Below are 21107 nucleotides of genomic sequence, written 5' to 3'. Positions count from 1 at the left end.
TCTTTTAATAATTTTATAAATTTCTGAAAAGCAAACTTCAAATAAAAAATTTGTAGCATACTAATATTTAATTCTAAAGGAAGCAAAGAGAAGTATAAAGCCACGCGTCAAGAAATGCGGGTGTTGACTTTTAGAAACACTACAACAGCAACGACGATATTTTCAAAAGTGACAAAACACTCAATCATCTTCTCAACCACTTTACTTTCCCACGTAAGGGCATTTTCGTAATTTGGGCCCATTTCAAAGCCTCAGCCACCATCTTTTCCACCTGACAACCAGAACAAAATGCTCTAAGAATTCAATTTCCCAGAAACAGCATCTGTTTTTGTTTTCTACGTTTTCTAAAACAAAAAAGAACACATGGCTCAGGTCTCCTCTTCTTACCTTCACCTTCAGCACGAATTAGCCGACGAAACCCTAACCCTAGATTCCATACCTCACTGGTCTCACTCCGAATTCGATATTTACACTTCCGATACCGAATTATCTGCGCCTTCCTATTCTCACGGGCAATCAGCCGTTCGCTTTCACGATGACGTGTCCGATTCCGATTCGTTGATTGTAAACGCCTCAGATCTCTTCGACCACCGCGAGAATCAGGTTAATTTCGTCATGGATCTGTTTCAACAACGCGTCGAGCAGTCTAAGGTAATTGGTGTTGGTGATGATTTTGGTAGTGGGTTTGTCTCGGATCCTTTAAACGGGTCGAGTTTTGGTGTGATGGGTGAAAATAGTGAAATAGGTAGTGAACATTTGGATGCCGATTTTGGTTTAGGGTTAGCGTTTGGGGTTATGAATATTCGTGAGAGTAATGACAATAATTCTCGTAATTTTAATAATGTCGGTATTAATGACTTTGATTGTAACGAGGATGATTTCTTTGTTGAGAGGAGGGTTTCAGGTGTGGCTGGGTCCTCGTGTGGTCGCATTACTGAGTTTAGTTCAGATTTGGAATCTGATGATGGGAATCAGCGTCAAGTTACATTAGGGGTTTTGAATATTCGTGAGAGTAATGAGAATAATTCCCATAATTTTAATAATGTCGGTATTAATGACTTTGATTGTAACGAGGATGATTTCTTTGTTGAGAGGAGGGTTTCAGGTGTGGCGGGGTCCTCGAGTGTTGGCAATATTGAGTTTAGTGCAGATTCGGAATCTGATGATGGGAATCAGCGTCAAGTTACATTAGGGGTTTTGGGTTTGCTTTCAGAGGATGAATATGTGAGTGAAGGTCATCTAGATGATGTTACAAGCATTGGTCTTTGTTGGGATTCACTTCATGTGGAGGATAGTAGAGAAACCAATGAGGAATTTGAATGGGAGGAGGTTGATGATCGAGTTGATGAGAGGGAGATTTTTAGTACGATCAATAACGAAAATGGTGATGAAAATTCAATTTCACTTTCCATTTCACCGATAATTGCCCCTGAGGATGTTGTTAGTGTGGAAAGCGTAGGAGTTGGGAATTTGGAGTGGGAAGTTTTATTGAATGCCAATAATTTGGAGACAAATCCTGAAATGGATAATCGTAATGCACCTTATTTTGGTGATCATGGTGACTTTTTTCATACTGCAGAGTATGATGTGTTTTTTGGGCAATTTGCAGAGAATGAGAGTGCATGGATGGGTAGACCCCCGGCCTCAAAAGCTGTTATCGCAAATCTTCCTCTGGTGGTTCTGACAAAAGTGGATGTGGAGAGTAATAATGCAGTTTGTGCCGTATGTAAGGATGATATTGGTGTTGGGGAGAAAGCAAAGCAATTGCCGTGCACCCATTGGTATCATGGAGATTGCATTATACCGTGGCTTGGGATTAGGAATACATGTCCTGTTTGTCGCTATGAGTTACCCACAGATGATCCTGTGTACGAGAGGTGGAGAAATCAGAGAGCTGCTCGTGGCCAGTGACAGCAACTCATGATCACATATGATTTTGAAGTTTCTTAATGAGCACTAGGTGGTTTAAAGATATTGCTGTTGGGAAAAAAAATAATCTATTTACATGAAGATTGTGAGAATATTTTGGTATTTAAATGTGTTTTTAGTTGGAATATTTTGGTATTTTGCTATAAGAATGTTCAATGAGTGCATTTTAATCATGATTTCTTAATTTAATAATTTTCAATGTATATATTGTTTATGTTTTTATTTATTTTTTTCCATAGGCACTGAAATGTTTTTGGAACAAGTGGAAAATGTAATATATGCCGTGTTAAAGACATGATTCTTTTTTTAGGGTTTTTTCTTTTCTAATATGTTGTTTGCTTTTTTGCTTGTCGTTAGCCCTTGTATTGTTACTGAGGTTGTGAATTGTATGATAAGAGGCTTTTTGTCCTTGTCAATTGGATCTCTGGAAATTTTATTTTGCAATCATCTTTTATATGTTATATGTTTAATTTTAGCATTTTATATCATTTGCTCCCACAAGGACTGGGGTTTGAGCCTCCTCATGGGCACCTGCATGGCTAATAAAGTCATAGTTAACCACATACCAGTGACAGCAGGATTTGTTTGGGGCTGTAGGTATTGAACTTGGGTTTGCAAAGCAAGTGTGGGGGATAATTCTGGATTATCAAAAAGCAAAAAATTCAGCAATTTATTCTCTCAGTAACTTGTCTCCGTCTGTATCAATGAAGGATAACCAGCTAAAACTTTGCAGTGTATTGTATTTATGTTAGTTTGCTTGCTGCAGGGTGCATCTCAAATCTAATGTACATGGCTAGATGCTTATATGTTTTGCAAAGATGGTTTGAGGCTAAGACAGCCTCTGTGAGTCATCTTAGTTTCCTTTTGCTTACACTGAAGTTAACCTTTGAGTAAACCTTTATTTGTTCAGTGTCTGATGGCATTTAGAGGACTGTTATGTGTGGATAAGTTTCAACCAGGTATTTATGCTAAAGTCATCCCTTGATGTTTATGTTCGTTAACAGGGAACATGTGTTCTACTCTGAAAGAGTATTAGGCTCTATTGCCATATTAAATATGGGAAATACTGCAAGTATTGCCACCAAATCCCGGCTGGGAGATGGCCCTGCCATTGCGCATTTCTGGGTGGCCCCTTTGTTCTATCTGGTAGCATAATCATTGGGCAAAGCTAGTTCACGTTAAATCCAGATACATGATTGTCGGCAAATCTCCCAATTGCCTCGATTCTCAACAGTCATCTGTCCTCAGTATCTTCTTCCTCTCTGCAATGTTCATTTTCTTGCGTTACTTCATAGTGTCTGTAAGGGTTTCCAAATTGCAGCTCAGTACAGGTTCAAACACTGTATTGGCTAAGGATAATAAACTCAATAGATAGATTAAATAATGTTGTAAGATATTCCACACGCAAATATACATGTTTCCTTCTCTTCTCTGATGATTGTGTACAGATGCATGCTTGCATTTTGTTTTTCATAATTATTGTCTTAATTTACTGAATTAAATATCAGAGTAATCCCCTAATTAAAAACCCAAAAAGACTAAAAGAAAAATGTTGCTAATAACATGTAAAATTGCTGCCTATTCTGGGAAAATATTCTTCTATAATAAGCTATCTCATGGACTTTCATCAATTTTTGTAAAGCATTCTCTATAGCAATACGTGCAAGTTAATGTCACCGCCACTCTTAATTAATACTAATTTACCATTTCTAGTTTTGTCAATAGACTGAATGCTATGACTTCAAAAGATAATTTGATTAAAGTAATAATGTAATTAAATTCATTACTAAATTCATCTTATAAATAGGTTTAAATCAAAGATACACACCTGACTATTCAAGTCATACCATTTTTGTTTTAAAAAAATGCTGAAATTAAATTCTTTCTCTAATAAATTTTGCTAAAATTGTTGCTAGGTAGGATGCTTTGTCATGGGATTTTAGAATAACTAAAGTTGTAGCCATAATTTTTCATCCAGTGATTATTTTAGTAACCATGATTGCTTGATCCTCTATCATTTGTTATATATAGAAATAATTATTATTAATCTTGATATTGTTGTTCAATATAATTAGTGTCTAATGTAAAACTAGTTACATGATTTAAGTTCTGCATTTTTTGTTTCTCTCTGCCTTTTAAGTTCAAGTCATCTTAAAATGGAAGCCATGGAGCCACATGAATTAAAGCAACAATATGCAGAAAACCCAGTTCAGAATCTTCTTCATCTCTCTTCAGCTTACCCGGGAGTGAGCACGGATTTCTCCAGCAAGTTCTTTGCCAATTCTGCTGATGACCAGTTTCATGTTCCTTTTGATGTATTCTCTCCGAAATCAACATCTGTCAGTATTGGCTCGACTCTAGACAATGAAGCAAGAGAGAACAGTGTGAACATCATCAATGAAAGGAGGCTGAAGAGAGTGATATCTAACAGGGAATCAGCTCGAAGATCAAGAATGCGCAAGAAGAAACTCATCGAAGAGCTTCAGTTTCAGGTTAACCAGGTTCAAACTGTTAATCATCAACTATCAGAAAAGATTATTCTCTTGTTGGAGAATAACAACCTGATCCTTCAAGAGAATTTACAGCTCAAGGAGAAAGTTGCTTCTCTTCAAATACTTCTCTCCCATCTCATGACCCCTCTCCAAGGTCACAAAGAAGCCATTGCCCCCACTGCAAATATGAATAGCCTCATAGCTGAGGATTCAAGTTAATCCATTCATCACTAAACTATAGAATGAATATAAACTCCGCTTTGAATTGTGTTGTTCATGTAAGTATTCATTAAGGTTACAGTAAAGGCACTTATCATTAGCCATAATTCAAATAAACTCTACTCCTCATATTTGTTTGATCATGAAGAACTATAAATTCTCTTTCTTTCCTGACAACCTATGAAATGCTTCTCTAAGGTAAAAGAGAGGTTCATAATTTGATATAGAAAAGGACCAAGCACAACAGAAAATAATCTTCAACATAAAACTGGTTGCTCCAAATGGTCTGTCCCAACAAAAAATTCTCTGTTTAACAAGTTATTTCCAACATCTTGCATCATTCACCATTTTTTATCACTTATTAATGAAACCAATTTTCTTAAGCTTATTTGCATAGATGCATCTTCAGTTGCCATTTCTCATAACTAGAGGCAATATTAGAGCCATCTGCCCCTCTGCCGCAACCAATGAGAAAAAAATATATATGTAGAGATAAAGACAGATGAGAGAGGATGAAAGTTCTGCTTAGTTTCTACTCAGAACATGCTGGTCTACATCATCCACATCAGTTTACGTACAATAACCTTGAAAGAAAGCAACATATTGATTGTCAGCCATGCCTTCCATTTGGGACATTATTCATATTTTCTGCTATTGACGATGAAGCACAGCTACTCTGATCTTCAAAAGCCTGCACTGGGTCTGCAAATGAACGAGTGCAAGGCCACCTAGACAAAGTTGATGAAAACACAGCTTAGCCCATGATACAGAGAGACAGATCCAACACTTTGTAAATGCCTGCATGAATTCTGTCATACCTGCTTGACTTTATTGTCTCACCATTTATTGTCATAGTTTCCTCAAATATACTTCCTGGAAGAACAAAGAAATCCAGAACAAAAGTTTTGGTAACTGATTCAACAGATAATCAGAAAGTAAGGTGTATTAGAATGTACAGAGCAAGAAAAAACTGAGAGTGATAATCATTTACCCCCATATAGATTCTTCTTCGAGAAGTATTTTGCCATAAGACGACGATTGTAGTCAGCTTCATATTTTTGGTACTTCTCGATATAGTCTATGCTATTGAGAACCCTAACAAGAGTGAAATATAAGATAGATCTATAGTTTAGTATAAGTTAGTGTATAAAGATGTTAACAAAGTCACTATGTGATTGCAATCTACAAGTTACTCCAGAGCTATACATGCGAACAACAATTAAGGAGGTCATCATGTGATAAGATAGAAATTGAGAACCCCAGAAAGTGATTAGCTTTGGTTCACAATGGACTTGATTAAACCTAAAAACTTTGCTTTTGATGTAAATGGTCGGGTAATCCACAATACGTATATCAAACCAAAAATGTGAAGAATTTTTTGAGAAACAATTCAAGAATGATGCATCATTGACAGAAATCAGGACTAATAGTTGATTATATCAAATTTATCCTACTTGTTCTTTTCAATTTAAAGATTGATACATCATTGGCAAGAGTTTCACAGAAATATTGTCGAAACAATTTAGGATGTACATCAACAGGGTTCACTTAGTCAAGGATGTGAATATATGCATATGTACTTGAGCTGTATGAATATTACATGCACACCAGCACATAAGGTAATGAATGTCCACCATAAAGGAATGGAATTGTGCAAGTGTGAGCAAGAGAATTTAGCAAGAACTATTGTCTAACATAGAAGCACACACACGCCCAAGAGAGTACATCAAGATTGAAAACAAAACTATAGTTTGAAACAATAGAGCAGAGCACTAACCTCTTCCCCACTATAAATCCATTAAAACAAAGAGTAATTTATAGAGGATCAAACTACTTTATGTGGCAGAGGAGTTGTATTTTCTCAAACAAAATATTACCAGAAGAACTAAAGTAAGAAAATAAAAATCAACCATGCGCAGGCAGTAACATATTGGTAAAAATAAATTGATGACCGTTAACTGAAACAACATTAGGAAATGGAAAATGGAAGAAAACACATAATGGATATATATACCAGATTTCCATTCATTGAAGTGATGATCTAATGCCTCATTTCTTGGTATTTAGGAAGACAAATAAGCGACAAGTACAAACTAAATCTTTTGGTTTCAGAAAAAAGAATATATCTTAAAATTTTCAAACCCTTGACCATAAAATATCCTTAAATTCCAACATTCACACAATGATGATAAAACATCTTATTGTCTACTTAACCATTGGCATACTTCAAATTCAAAGGCCCCAAACATGGTTACTAGTTCTGTCATTACCCCTGTTGACATGGGCATGTCTATGCGATTCCATTTTCAGCAATGACATATGCGTAACAATTCAGTACATTCAATTGCCGCATCTTGAATTTTTGTGCTGATAAGCAACAAATATTCGTAATTTCATTTTACAGCTTTTGGAAACCAACTTGGAACGGTCTTTCCCGGCGGCAACATGTAGTATAGAATTTATTCTTTCCTTAATCTCATTCACAAGAATTAATTTCAAGCAGGTTCATATCATAACCCTAAAAAAGAAAGCTTTAAATTCCTTACAGTCCATCGATAAACAATTAGCAACTAAATATCCATTCAGTAAATCCAAATTTTTTTTCTAATTAAATACTGGAAAAAATCAGAGAAACATTACGCACGATTATTATGCAGCAGAAAAAAATATAAATCAGATACAAAATTTCGTTTATGGGGGAAAAAAAAAAAGAAAAAGAAAAAACTTACTGAAAATGTTGGGGAGGTGAGTCAGGCCTTTTCTCGAATACATCAAAGACACCACTGTTAGTTGCAACTTCACCAACCTAACATTCAGAAAAACCATCAAAATAATCACAACACTAAACACACAATACTAGCTACAGCCAACATATATGCTGTACATAGATAGACCTCGCGCTCAGGTTGGATAGGATGAGTAGCTGAGTTCCGAGAATCCGAGGACGGCGATGATGATGGCGCAGCCGCCATTTTCGGTTTCAGAAGCTGCCCTGCACAAAAATCTTTCTATATATTTTCTTCTCAATTCTCTTCAGATGGCAGGTTCTTTATGTGTAAAGATCCGTCTTCTGATAAACTCTAAATGAAATAACTCACTTTCCAATTTGTAGCTGCTTCAGTCAATGATATATACAGTAGTTTTGGGTCGTTGCAAGTCCAACACAGTTCCAACAAACAATTGTGTATCCCCAAGACCTAAACCCAATTTTTTAATCATTTTGGCATATCCGTATATATATATATATATAAAATACCCAATTTGTGTGGACTAACGGGATTTGAGTATTGCTTGATTTACCACAAAATGAATAACTTCCATTAAATGTACCAGTACCAGTAGTCGGAAGAATTTTACCATGTTTTTAACCATTTTCTCCTGAACACTCGTCAAGTGAACTTTGCCCGTCATTCTGCAATTTATAAGTACGTATGATGAGCATTTTATAATGCTTAGAGCCTTAGAGGCATGGAAAATCAGAGACAATTAATTTTCTTTTGGCATATTGGGGACGTTTATTCTGATCAATCTTCATAGCATCGCCAGAAGAAATGCTACAATAATATATTTGTCTTCTGATTTTATATATTTTCTCAACCTTCTAAATCGGGAAGGTATTTATGTGGGAGATTGATTAACCAATCCATGAATAAAGGACAAATCTCCAATAGATCTATGAACTCAAATAGAGCAATATTATGTATATTTATTTTGGGTATATAAATATAGATATATTCATACATGTCATTACATAATTGAGTGTTATTTTATCTTTAATTTAAAATCACTCAATCATATGATAATATATATAAATATATATATATTTACATACTTAAAATAGGTATACATAATTTTATTGAATTAAATAATAGGACAAAATTTTTGTTATGCAGTCGAGTTTCTCCTTATAATGTTTTAAAAACTTCTCTGATAAATTCACAAATGTCATAAGTATACGTTTTACGATAGTTTGTTGGCCGAGAGAAGATATAAATAAAATATGAACTTATTTTGACTTAAACTTATTGCTTCCATAGGTACATATAATTATAATTATTCTTAATTGTCAACATTCTTATAAATTTTAATTAAAATTTAAATTAAATATTAATATAATTAAATTAGTTGAATTTGTAAATATAATATAATTATAAAATATTTAAATTTTTACATAAAAAAATATATTTTAAAAATATACGCATCCAAGGGGCAATTGGGAATCGTCCACTAGAACCTGCATAAGACTTGAAGTAAGGATTATTTTGGACCCTGCATAAGGGTTGGTCTAAATCGAGTCAATTCAATTCGATTTGAATTCATTTAATTTAAATTTAGTCAAATGACTATTTTCCATCTAAAGTATACTGTTTTCTCAAATTTTTCTCCTTTAACTTTGAAAATCTCAAATACTTACCCATGAACAGTTAAAATTAATGGAACTCTAACTCTTTAAAATTTTATCTCTTTTTGCTCTCCTAAACTTTAAAAACTAAAAGTTTTTCTCCAATCTAAGTTTTAAAAAATGATAGTTTCCCCCTAGGGTTTAGTTTCCAGATATCCGACACCATTGCCAAAGGCTTCTCTCTCCCAAAACTTTCTCTCCTTCTGACGGTCTCTCTCCACCTATTTGGACGTCCGATCGACGTTGAAGGAGGTGTGGAAGACGAAGAGCTTTCACGCTTGGAGATGGCGTTGGAGGAAGAGAAAACTTTAAGAAGATCACTTGCTCTATAGCCAAAATTTTCAGAGGGTATGGATATTAAGAATTGAGATTATTTAAAAATTGAAGATAACCTGAATCTTCAGAAGCTCCATAAGAACTGTCATAGAGTGAGAGCCGACGATGTGTATATTGTGATTTAACCTTTTTCTCTTATTGACCATAGGCCTCTTTTGCAAGAACTTGGGGTGCCAAAAGGGCTTACATTTACATGATGATTTATGGCATCTGGGTCATAAAGAAATCTAGCTTGGTCTCCACAAATCAGACTTAAATCAAGTGATTATCCAATCCTATCTATATAATGAAAGATGGTTATTAAAAAGTAAAAAAAATCTGTAACTACTGCCTGAGAATACAAAAGAAAAGTAGGAAAAATTGGCCTTCATTCAAGTTTTGGTGTTATTTTCAATTAAGATGATTTCATATTTAGATTATTAATTAAGATTCATTTTGTTGCAATCTAGTTAAGAGAGAAAGACTACTTAAAGAACATGAATTTTTGTAATTTTAATTGAATCATTAATTAATTAAATTATCGACAAAAATTTAGATTTTAAAATTCTTTTAAGAATTGACTTGCAATATTAGTATTGAACTTTTGTTTATTTGTTGAATGATGTTAACATAATTCCTTCCCATAAATGTTTGTCTTTTATTAGCTTACCACATGTTTTTAAGATTTTGGTTAAGAATAAAAGTTCTAATAGAGTTTAGTCTAAAAATGATATTTGTAATATATATAAACATATCATTTTCTTATATAAATGTAAAAATAATAATTTATTATCAATAAACATTTGAGAAGATATTGAAATAGAATTGACTTTAATAAACACAACCCTCTTTGCAGCTGTTGGCAGCGTTTTGTGATTATACCATTTACACAAGGTTAAAGCTGGAAGATTTTCTTACGATCGTTTTTGGTTTTGGTTTTGGCGACTTGTTTCCGCGTTACTTTGTAAAAGTTCTTCAATGGCCGAAAATATAGTATAATCTCAATTCTCACTCTCTGACTTTCAAAAATTTAAATACTTACACATAACGAAGGATTATTTTAGACTTTGCATAAGGTTAGCTCCAAATTGAGTCAATTTGATCTTGAAAATTAAGTCAATCTGGTTTAAATTTATTTAATTCGAATTTTAACTAAAATATTTGATTTATTTTTTAAATCGAATCAAACTTGAATTAAAATATGTTTAGTTTGGTTCGATTTGAATTTATAATTAAAATTGGTGATTTGAATCTGTCATTTGATTCGATTCAAATTTATAGCTTGATTCAGTGGTTTTTTTATTATTTAAATAAAATAATATTATTTTACTAATGAATTATGAATTCAAATAATTGATTTAAATTATAAATTTGAATTAAGTTAGAATTAAATAATTTTTAATTAAAACCATGTATGAATTATCTTTAATTATAGTATGAAGAATTCAAATTGAACACAATATTTATTCAAGTTAAATGTTAAATAAAAGGTGTTTTCGGTGGGAGTGGATTTATGATGGACGTTAAATAACCTCTAATCAAATTTGAATCAATGTTTGTCTTTGTTTGTCCTTTAAACTGAATTGACTTAATTTTCAAGATCGAATTGATTTAATTTGGATCTACCCTTATGCAGGGTCTAAAATAATCCTTGGTTAAGGGTGGGTGTTTGTATTTCTAAAAATTGGTGAATGAAAATTTGGGATTTCACAGACCTTTGAACAACTTGTACAAAGAAACAAACAAAAAAACTTTGATTTGAATTATAAATTTGAGTTAAATCCGAATTAAATAATTTTTAATTAAAACTATATATGAATTATCTTTAATTTTAGTATGATGAATTCAAATTGAACACAAAATTTATTCAAGTTAATTGTTAAATAAAAAGTGTTTTGGGCTTTTGGGGGGGGGGGGGGGGGGGGGGGGGTGGTGGTGTGGAGATGTCTATTCAAATGCAACCACGGAGAGGTGAAGAAAAATTAAGGATTTAAAATAGAAAGTCACTTTTTCAATATGAGGTGACACGGCATTAAAGTTTTAAATGAGGTGGCACTGCATTATTGGAGTATAAGGTTGAAAAAATTGTAGTTTTTAAAATTTAAAAGGGCAAAAATGGTTTTTTCCTTTGATTATTTTTAATATATTTTAGAATGGGTGCAGCGGGAAATGGTATATTCCTCACCATTTCTGGATAGCGTCCTGTTTTCAGCGATTTTTGTTTTATAAATACCTTCCTTTGCTCTTTTTATGTATAGCCACTACTTCGCCGTATTCTTCCGATCGAGTCATCAAATGGAAGCTTTACGCCGTTTCAAAGCCTTTTGTTTCGTTGTATTCACAAAAATATTTCAAGATTTACCTCAACCTATTGCAGTCCAGATGGACCAGAACTGCCGTCAACCAGATCCAGCTCAGCCGGTTGGCCAGCAACATAAAAACCTAGACTGGGCCATGATAATGATCGGCTTTTGCTTGCCGACAGCAGTTGATATTGCTCTACAGTCTCTGCAGACTAAGCTGCCACTCGCTTTCCATTTTCTTAGTCTTTCAATCATATGCTCCTTTACTTTTCTCTTCGTTGGCAAATTCGTCAACACAAAATTTCCCACAATGGCTCCGGTGCTTGAGCGAGTTGGTGTGTTGTTTGCGGTGACTGCAATTTTTCTCGCCATCACAATTCCACTGCCACTGTGGCTCAAATGCTTCCCATGGGCCCTATTCGCCGTCTCCTTTCTCACCAGTATAATCTGAATGCTCATTATAAAATAGTACTACGATGTAACAGTATGATTCTATTCAGGATGATAGTTTTTATCGTGTTTATGAAATTTTAATTTATTTATATATTATAATAATTTTATTGTTATTTATATAACTAATCATATCTAAAAGTTTATGCTTTATCATTTATTCAAGTTATCCATTAATCCACATGCATAATAGTCACAACTTTCAGAGGGTATGGGTTTTAAGAATTGAGATCATTTATAAATTGAAGGTGACCTGAATCTTTGGAAGCTCCACTAGAATTGCCGTAGAGTGACGGCTGACTATGTGTTACTTAAAAGGTTTATAAGACTCGTTCTCGATCAAAGCTAATTTTAAAAAATTTAAATGTCCATTTGTTAATGAGATCGCTTAATATTAAATTAATACTAAAAGTATTTAATATTTAAAAAAAAAAAAACTTTTTTTATTTGTTTTAAGACAATTCGTCTCAGTCAGGTATCATTCAATTAATTCTGTCTTTGTTCTCTCTTCTTCCTTTACTCCTTTCAAGAAAAACCTAACCCTAATTTTATCCTGAAAATTAAAATCACACCATTTATTTGTCTTTATTCTATGGATTCTCAGCAAAACAATCTATTCGAAACGGCATGGCAACTGTATACGGGAACGCCTTCCACGAATTTAACACACAAGGCGAGTCCGATTCCAATGTCAATCTATAATTTCTTTCCCCGGTACCCTAGCCCACGCCTTCCGATTCTCTCGCGGTGGATCGTTCACCGTTTGCTTGGAAGGTAAATATCAGTATATTGCTTGGAAGGCATATCTTTGATTTTGTCCCTATGGTCGGCTCTTCAAATGGCCGTGGAGAACGAGTGAGGCGGTCGCGGCTCACGCGCCATCACTGACCAGCTTGGCTCAGATGTACCCTCCTGGTTTACTCAGTCCAAAGGTTGATGCTTTTAGGTTGATTGCTAAACTTGATAATTAAAAGTTGCAGCTTTTGATATGAATATTTTTGTGAATGAATTTTGTTGGCTTAAATTTAAATCTCAGATTTTTTATTTTAAATGTTTATTACTAGAGTCAGATTCCTAGCACAGTTTTGTTTGGAAATTGCTGAAAGCTAACTTATATTGACGAGTTTTTAATTTTTATGTGTTATTATCTTTATCTAATGATAAATTATTGTTCTGTTGAAAAATATTGTCACTTTGGCTTGATTGACCTAACTATCCATTAATCATTATCATCTAATTTTTTGTGAACAATTTAGTTTTCATTTATTTTTTTCCCATTATGGTTGTCTTGTTCCATGTCAGAGACACTATATGTTGATGATCTCGAGAACACTCTTGATGAAACTATGCTTTTGCTCAACACCATGACTAAAGATGGCAGCATTGAGGAGGTATGTTGATAGAGTCCTGATTGCAAAAGTCTATTCATGCAAGCCCAAAGGAGAAAAAGAAGAAGAAATCCAGATCCAGCAATAAGAGAAAGTGGTCCTGGGATGTTCATGTCAGCAGCTCAAATGATGACACATGGCTGCCTAAGGTTGGGGAGGGAGATGGAGTTGGTAATGAGGATTAAAAAGGGAGTGGGAGAGCATTGCGGCGTAGAGAGAATTTTCTAGAAAAAATTATTGTATTAAGTATTATGTTTGGAGGGTACTCGGCTCTCAATATAGTCAGCTTTTAGTGCCTGCTTTATTAGCAATTTTCCAGTTTTCCATTGATAATATTGTAATGAATTTATAGTGAGTTCAACTTTGCATCTGTTGAATGAAATAGCTGCTTCTTTTGGTTATTCTGCTTATACAGTTCTTTCTCCATTTTTTCTGTTGTTTCATTACTTGAACTTTAAACGATTGGAATTGAGTAGTTGAGTTTGATGTGCTGTAGTAGTGGTTTTATTGCGAAACTTTCTGTTACAAATTTTGTTGATGAAGGAGAATGGATGTGTTGTGCTGAAACAAACCTGAGAAGGGAGATTGGAAAACAACTGAAGTTGCAGAGGCGGCCATAGGAAAAAGCAGCAGCTACTGTTTCACCGGAAAAAAAAATCCAGGTTCTTATCATATATCTTCTCTTTTAATATAGTTTGTACCTAATATCTCTTGTAATTTCACATCTAGCAACCTCTTCATGTGGAAATTATGAGTTGAGTAGTTATAGTTTTGTTGGTTACTTATTTGCCGTCTTTGAAGGTTGCACACTTTTTTACTGAATGTGTAAGCAAGTTGTAGTAGTTCATGTTAAAAAACATTTGTAGGTGCCTGTCTATATTATGCGCTTCACAAACTTGGTTTCACTTGCAATTATTCTTAGTTTACATTTGTTCTATTTCTTAGTAGTATCATTATGAATGATGGTTGTGAATGTTTCTGGTGTTTCATTGCTCACTTAATCAAACATAGTTGGTCTTATAAAATTGCGTATGTAGCTCTGACAAATTTCCTGGACATTTCTGTATTAGATTTGTGGTTTTAGGACCGTAATGATCTTGTTCCTTTGGAATATAGTTTCAGGGAATGTTACAATCCTGTACCTTCTAAATGTGTATCTGCTGCTACATTGACAATGTCTATTCATTGCTTATGCTTCTTCTCGTGTGCAGCATGATATGTTATATAGCCAGTTTTTATTATTGATAATTTATGGTTGTGCATTCTCTGTGGATCTTCGCAGGTGGCATATAAATTGATGATCGTGTATGGAGAATGCTTGGAAGGTAATTATCAGAGTCAAGTATAACCATTGCTTTGTCACTTAAAGCACAAGTAATTCTTTCGTTTGAATCAGAGAGTACATAACGCGGTGAATCGTTTCAAAGCGTTCTGTCTCTTAGTATTCACAAGAATCTTCCAACTATTAGGGAGAGCTGCTGCATTAGTTGTAGCAGCGCCTCCTATTGCTGTCCACCATAACGTAGACAAGAACTTCCCTCAGCCGGCCGCAGCTCAGCTGCTAATTGGCAACCAGCATAATCTAGACTGGGCGATGATAATGATTGGCTTTTGTTTGCCAAGAGCCGTTGAAATAGCTCTTCAGTCTCTGCAGAGCAAGCTTCCACCTCTTTTTCATTTTGTGTCTTTCAATCATATGCTTCTTCACTTTTGTCTTCGTTGCCAAATTCATCAACACAAAATTTCCCATGATGGCTCCGGTGCTCGAGCGATTTGGTGTGCTGTTTGCGGTGACTGCGATTTTTGTAGCCATCACTATTCCGCTCCCACTGTGGCTCAAATGCTTCACACGGACACTATTTGTCGTCTCCTTTATCGGCATGATAATCTGTATAATCTATGTATAACCATATCTAAAAGTTTAATTATATTTTATTAAGAATATTAATGTGTGGTCGAACCCCTCAAAGATAACAGTAACAGTACTAGAAACAAGCCACTATCTTGTGTTGGTTAATTTGATCAACCTCGTGTTTAGTTTGTTCAAGAAGATCACTTGATCACTTCCTCTGTAGTCACAACTTTTAGAGGGTATGGGCTTTGAGAATTGAGATTATTTAAAAACTGAAGGTAACGTGAATCTTTAGAAGCTCTATAAGAACTGCCATAGAGTGAGAGCTGACGATGTGTATATTGTGATTTGACCTTTTTCTCTATAGGCCAGAGGCCTCTTTTGCCAGAGCTTGGGGTGCCAAAGGGCTAACATTCTCTAATTAATTTTTTTAATTAGACTAATTAAAACGTTTACATGATGATTTATGGCATCTGGGTCACAAAGAAATCTAGCTTGGTCGTTGCAAATCAGACTTAAATCAAGTTATTATCTAATCCTATGTATACAAGAAGAGATAGTTATTAAAAAGTTAAAAATATCTGTAACTACTGCATGAGAACACAAAAGAAAAATAAAAAAAATTAGCCATCATTCAGGTTCAGATGTTATTTTTAATTAAGATTATTTCATATTTAGATTATTAATTAAGATTCATTTAGTTATAATCTAGTTAAGAGAGAAATACTATTAAAAGAACATGAATTTTTGTAATTTTTATTCAATCATGGATTAATCAAATTATCAATAAAAATTTAGATTTTAAAATTCTTTTAAGAATTGATTTACAATGTTAGTGGTGAATTTTTGTTTATTTGTTGAATGATGTTAACATAATTCATTCTCATAAATGAGATTATAAGCACATCAACATTTGTCTTTTACCGATGTTAAGTTGTTTTAGGATTGCGGTTAAAAATAAAAATACTAATATGGTTAGGTCTAAGAATAATATTTATAGTATATACAAATACATCATTCTTTGATATGAGTGTAAAAATAATAGTTTATTAGCAAATTAATTCATTGCCAAGAAAAATATTTAGATGGTGTTTCATGGCTGGAGGCAAATCCCTTCCAGCTGATATCACTAACTACATGATAATATCGAACTTATCTAAGACAGGAAGAATCAAGTCTAAAGTTGGCTTAGACAATCTGGCCATACATTTTTTATTATTCTTAACATATATTGACAAATTTAGTGCCGGATTCATTTGCTTGTACCTTACAAATGTTTGACAGCTTAATTAGAATCAGCAAAGGAAGCACATAAAGTTTAGTTATCCGATATATATATATAGAGCACACAATTCTTATATGTACCTTTCAATTTGCGAATGTTGATAGCAAGATTCATAGTTTCTGTTGTTGACGATGAAGCACAGCTACTTTGATCTTCAAAAGCCTGAACTGGGTTTGTGAATGATCGGGTGCGAGGCCACCTAGACAAAGTTGATAAAAACACAGCTTAGCCCATGATACAGTGAGACAGATCGAAGGCCTTGTAATTGCCCGCATGAATTCTGTCATACCTGCTTGATTTTATTGTCCCACCATTTATTGTCATAGTTTCCTCAAATATGTTTCCTGGAAGAACAAAGAAATCCAGAACAAAAGTTTTGGTAACTGATTCAACAGATAATCAGAAAGTAGGGTGTATTAGAATGTACAGAGCAAGAAAAAACTGAGAGTGATAACCATTTACCCCCATATAGATTCTTCTTTGAGAAGTATTTTGCCATAAGACGACGATTGTAGTCAGCTTCATATTTTTGGTACTTCTCAATATAGTCTATGCTATTGAGAACCCTAACAAGAGTGAAAAATAAGATAGATCTATCAACTAGTGTAAGTCAATATATTAAGGTATTAACAGAGTCACTATGTGACTGCAATCTACAAGTTACTCCAGAGCTATACATGTGAACAATTCAGGAGGTCATCATGTGATAAGATAGAAATTGAGAACCCCAGAAAGCGATTAACTCTGGTTGAAAATAGACTTGATTAAACCTAAAAACTTTGCTTTTGATGTATCATTGGTAAGAGTGTCACAGAAATATTGTCAAAACAATTTAGGATGTACATTAACAGGGTTCACTTACTCAAGGTTGTGAACATATGCATACATGCCTGAGCTGTATGTACGTTACATGTACACCAGCACATCAGGTAATGAATGTCCACCATAAAGGTATGGACTTGTGCAAGTGCAAGCAAGAGAATATACCAAGAACTGTTGTCTAACAGAGAAGTAAACACATGCCCAAGAGAGTCTATCAAGATTCAAAACAAAAATATAGTTTTGAAACAATGAAGCAGAGCACTAATATCTTCCCCACCATACATCCATTAAAACAAAAAGATATTCATGGACGGTTGAAATACTTTATGTGGCAGAGGAGTTATATTTGCTCAAACAAAATATAACCAGAAGAATTAAAATAAGAAAATGAAATAGAGCAAGCACACGTAGTAATATATTGGTAAAAATAAATTAATGACCACCAACTGAAACAACATTAGGAAATGGAAAATGGAAGAAAACACATAATGGATAGAAAAACCAGATTTCCATTCCTTTAAGTGATTATCTAATGCCTCATTTATTGGTATTTAAGAAAACAAAATAAGGGAAAAGTACAGACTAAATCTTTTCCTTTCGAAAAAAAAGAAAAGAATATACCTTGAAAATTTTAAACTCTTGACTATAAAAGATCATTTCCTTTCAATATTCACACAAAGATGAAAAAACAGCTTACTGTTTACTTAACCATTGACATAATTCGAATTTAAGGGTTCCCAAACTTAGTTAGAAGTTTTGTCATTAACCCTGTTGATGTGCGCATGTCTATGCGATTCCATTTTCAGCATTGACATAAGTGTAACAATTCTGTACGTTCAATTGCCGCATCTTGATGTGCTGATAAGCAACAAGTTTTTGTAATTTCATTTTACAGCTCTAGAGTAACATGGAAACTCACAATGGAGTGTGTTTCCATGTTTCAAAAATATTTCCATTTTCGAAACTCCCTGAAACTTGTATAAAACATTTTGGATCGTTTTAAAATTTTTGAAAAATTTTGAAACGCGTTTCTTTTAAAAGAAAAATTATGAAATCAATTAACACACATCTTTTATATTTTCAAGTCTGAATTGTCTTTAAATCTCATATTGAATTCATTTTCTCTCAACTTTTCGATGTATTACTTACCTTCTCCTTGACATGTTATATAAATTGATATGTATTATTGTTTTTTTCTTAATTATCTATATGTGTTTACTCAAAAATAATTTACAATAAGTTGTGTGATTCCATTTTATAGTATTTTTTCTTTTAATTTTTTTACTATTTATTTTTATATTATACGAATTTATATATTTTTGTTATAAAAATTCAGTATTTATAAAAAAACCTTTATATTTTTTATATTTATAAGTTTTTTCACATTTTTGTTTTGTGTATTTTTTAAAAAATACATTTCCACGTTTTCATTTTTACGTTTTCACATTTTCCAATTTCTGTTTCTGTGCTACATAGGCTCTCGGAAACCAACTTGGCACCTTCTATCCTGGCAGCAATAAGTGGTATAAAATTTATTCTTTCCTTGATCTCATACACAGGAATTAATCTCAAGCAGGCCGGTATCACGAACCCAAAAAAAAAAAAAGAACTTTAAATTCCTTACAGTCCAACGGTGAACAACTAGCAACTAAAGATCCACTCTTTGAATTCCATTTTTTATTTTTCTAATGAAATTCTTGAAAGAATCAGAGAAGCATTACACACAATTATTATGCGGCAGGAACAAAAATATAAATCAGACACAAAATTTTCTTTAAGGAGAAGAAAAAAACTTACTGAAAATGCTGGGGAGTTGAGTCAGGCCTTTTCTCGAATACATCAAAGACACCATTGTTAGTTGCAACATCATCAACCTAACATGCAGAAAAACCATCAAACATTCACAACACTAAACACACAATAATAGCTACAGCCAACATATATGCATTATATAGAGAGGACCTCGCGCTCAGGTTAGATAGGGTGCGTTGCTGAGTTTCGAAAATCGGAGGACGGCGAGGACGACGGCGCAGCCGCCATTTTCTGTTTCAGAAGCTGCCCAGCAAGAAAATCTCTCTATATATTTTCTTCTCAAACTATTTCAGATGGCATGTTTTTTGTATGTAAAAGATCCGTCTTCTGATAAACTCCAAATCAAATAACTCACTTTCCGATTTTATAGCTGCTTCAGTCAGTGAGATATGCAGTAGTTTTGCGGGTGTATATATATATATATATATATATATATATATATATATATAAAATACCCAATTTGTGTAGACTAATGGGATTTGAGTATTGCTTGAATTACCACAAAATGAATAACTTCCATTAAATGTACCAGTAGTCGGGAGAATTTTACAGTGTTTCCATATATTTTCTTCTAAACACTGTTTAATTGAACTTTGCCCTTTATTCTGTTATTAAGAAGTAAACATTTTATAATGCTTAGAGGCATGGAGAATCAGAGATAAATAATTTCTTTCGGCATATCGGGGTTGCTTACAGTGATCGGTCTTCATACCACAGCCAGAAGAAATGCTACAATAATAAATGTGCCTTCTGGTTTACATATTTTTTCAACCTTCTAAATCGGGAAGGTATTTATGTGGCAGATTGATTAACGAATCGAAGAGTAAAAGACATATCTCCAATGGAGTTTCTCCTCAGTTATGTTGCCTAAACTTCTCCTCACCTAGACTCTCTTATAGGACATTTATGAAGATGTTAAGTAATTAGCAGACAGATGTTAAACTAACCTCTGTGTTAAGAGAAGATGCGATCTCATCCAAAAGTTATAAATCAGAAACGTAAGTTATTATCCGACACCATTTTTGTAATCTCTCTAAAATTAAATAATAAATTATTATTATTTTGAATTATTATATCAAAATTATATTGATGTCCGTCAAATAATATATCTCATCATTTTATCTAAATAATTACCAATGTAAACTTTTACGAGAATAAATTCAAAATAATGGTTAAAGCTTAGGGGATGGACTCATTTAATATTCTGTCATCAGTTACATTTCATATTACTCCGATGCTGTTATTTAACCTTTGTCTATACAGTTGGTGGGGGTAAATATCAAAAAGACTTTATTTTTTTAACTCTTTTCACTTTACACCCTAAAATTATAAATACCCCAATTGCTCCCATTCTTCATAAAATATTTTTTAATAAAAAAAATAAGATTAAAAAAAATACTGATCTAGAGGCTCTGATCCTTTTACTCCATTGAGTAGAAATTAGGCCTATGATTCTTTTACCTCCATGATTCTTTGGTCCCTCTTGCCTCCATGGCTTTTATGAGGTCAAATTAAACTATCTAGTTGTATATAATTATTAATAATATGAAAATGGCTCGTATAATCTTAGTACTAAGTTATATTATTATAAAACAGAGTCTAGAATATAAAAGCCTTGATATTTTATATTATAGAAAAACATTGATTCGTCTAATCTCACTCACTCCACTTCAGTTTAACTTTTTTTTAATGAGAGATTTATTTGAATTAAATTATTTATTTGAGATTAATTAATTATATCAAATAAGATAAATTTTAAGTCGAATAACTTCATAATTATTCAATTAAGTAAATTAAAAATTTGATATTAATATATCATAAAAGAAGAATTTAACCAT

At 33.2% G+C, this 21107-nt stretch overlaps 3 protein-coding genes and 1 long non-coding RNA gene across 4 annotated transcripts; 2 read left to right on the top strand and 2 right to left on the bottom strand.

Moving 5' to 3' along the window:
* Positions 1-218: 218 nt before the first annotated feature.
* Positions 219-2224, top strand: LOC123196303. Its single transcript, XM_044610275.1, has one exon. It carries the CDS (start codon positions 364-366, stop codon positions 1909-1911), a length of 1548 nt encoding a protein of 515 aa, XP_044466210.1. The 5' UTR covers positions 219-363; the 3' UTR covers positions 1912-2224.
* A 1660-nt stretch (positions 2225-3884) lies between these two features.
* LOC123195573 (basic leucine zipper 43-like) lies at positions 3885-4817 on the top strand. Its single transcript, XM_044609359.1, has one exon. It carries the CDS (start codon positions 4086-4088, stop codon positions 4638-4640), a length of 555 nt encoding a protein of 184 aa, XP_044465294.1. The 5' UTR covers positions 3885-4085; the 3' UTR covers positions 4641-4817.
* A 333-nt stretch (positions 4818-5150) lies between these two features.
* On the bottom strand, positions 5151-7867 carry LOC123195574. Its single transcript, XM_044609361.1, has 5 exons — positions 7535-7867; positions 7370-7446; positions 5632-5735; positions 5459-5513; positions 5151-5368 (listed from the first exon to the last, which is right to left on the bottom strand). Exons 1-5 carry the CDS (start codon positions 7610-7612, stop codon positions 5251-5253), a joined length of 432 nt encoding a protein of 143 aa, XP_044465296.1. The 5' UTR covers positions 7613-7867; the 3' UTR covers positions 5151-5250.
* An 8654-nt stretch (positions 7868-16521) lies between these two features.
* On the bottom strand, positions 16522-19668 carry LOC123196927. The gene is made up of 5 exons (XR_006497764.1): positions 19420-19668; positions 19255-19331; positions 17098-17201; positions 16925-16979; positions 16522-16834 (listed from the first exon to the last, which is right to left on the bottom strand). It is a non-coding gene; the product is annotated as an uncharacterized LOC123196927 (long non-coding RNA).
* Between the last annotated feature and the right edge of the window lie 1439 nt (positions 19669-21107).

The sequence above is a fragment of the Mangifera indica genome, chromosome 14 (genome assembly GCF_011075055.1).
Source record: "Mangifera indica cultivar Alphonso chromosome 14, CATAS_Mindica_2.1, whole genome shotgun sequence".
Lineage (NCBI taxonomy): Eukaryota > Viridiplantae > Streptophyta > Magnoliopsida > Sapindales > Anacardiaceae > Mangifera > Mangifera indica.
The sequence above is the reverse complement of the archived record's forward strand: the minus strand, read 5'-3'. Positions and strand labels throughout refer to the sequence as shown.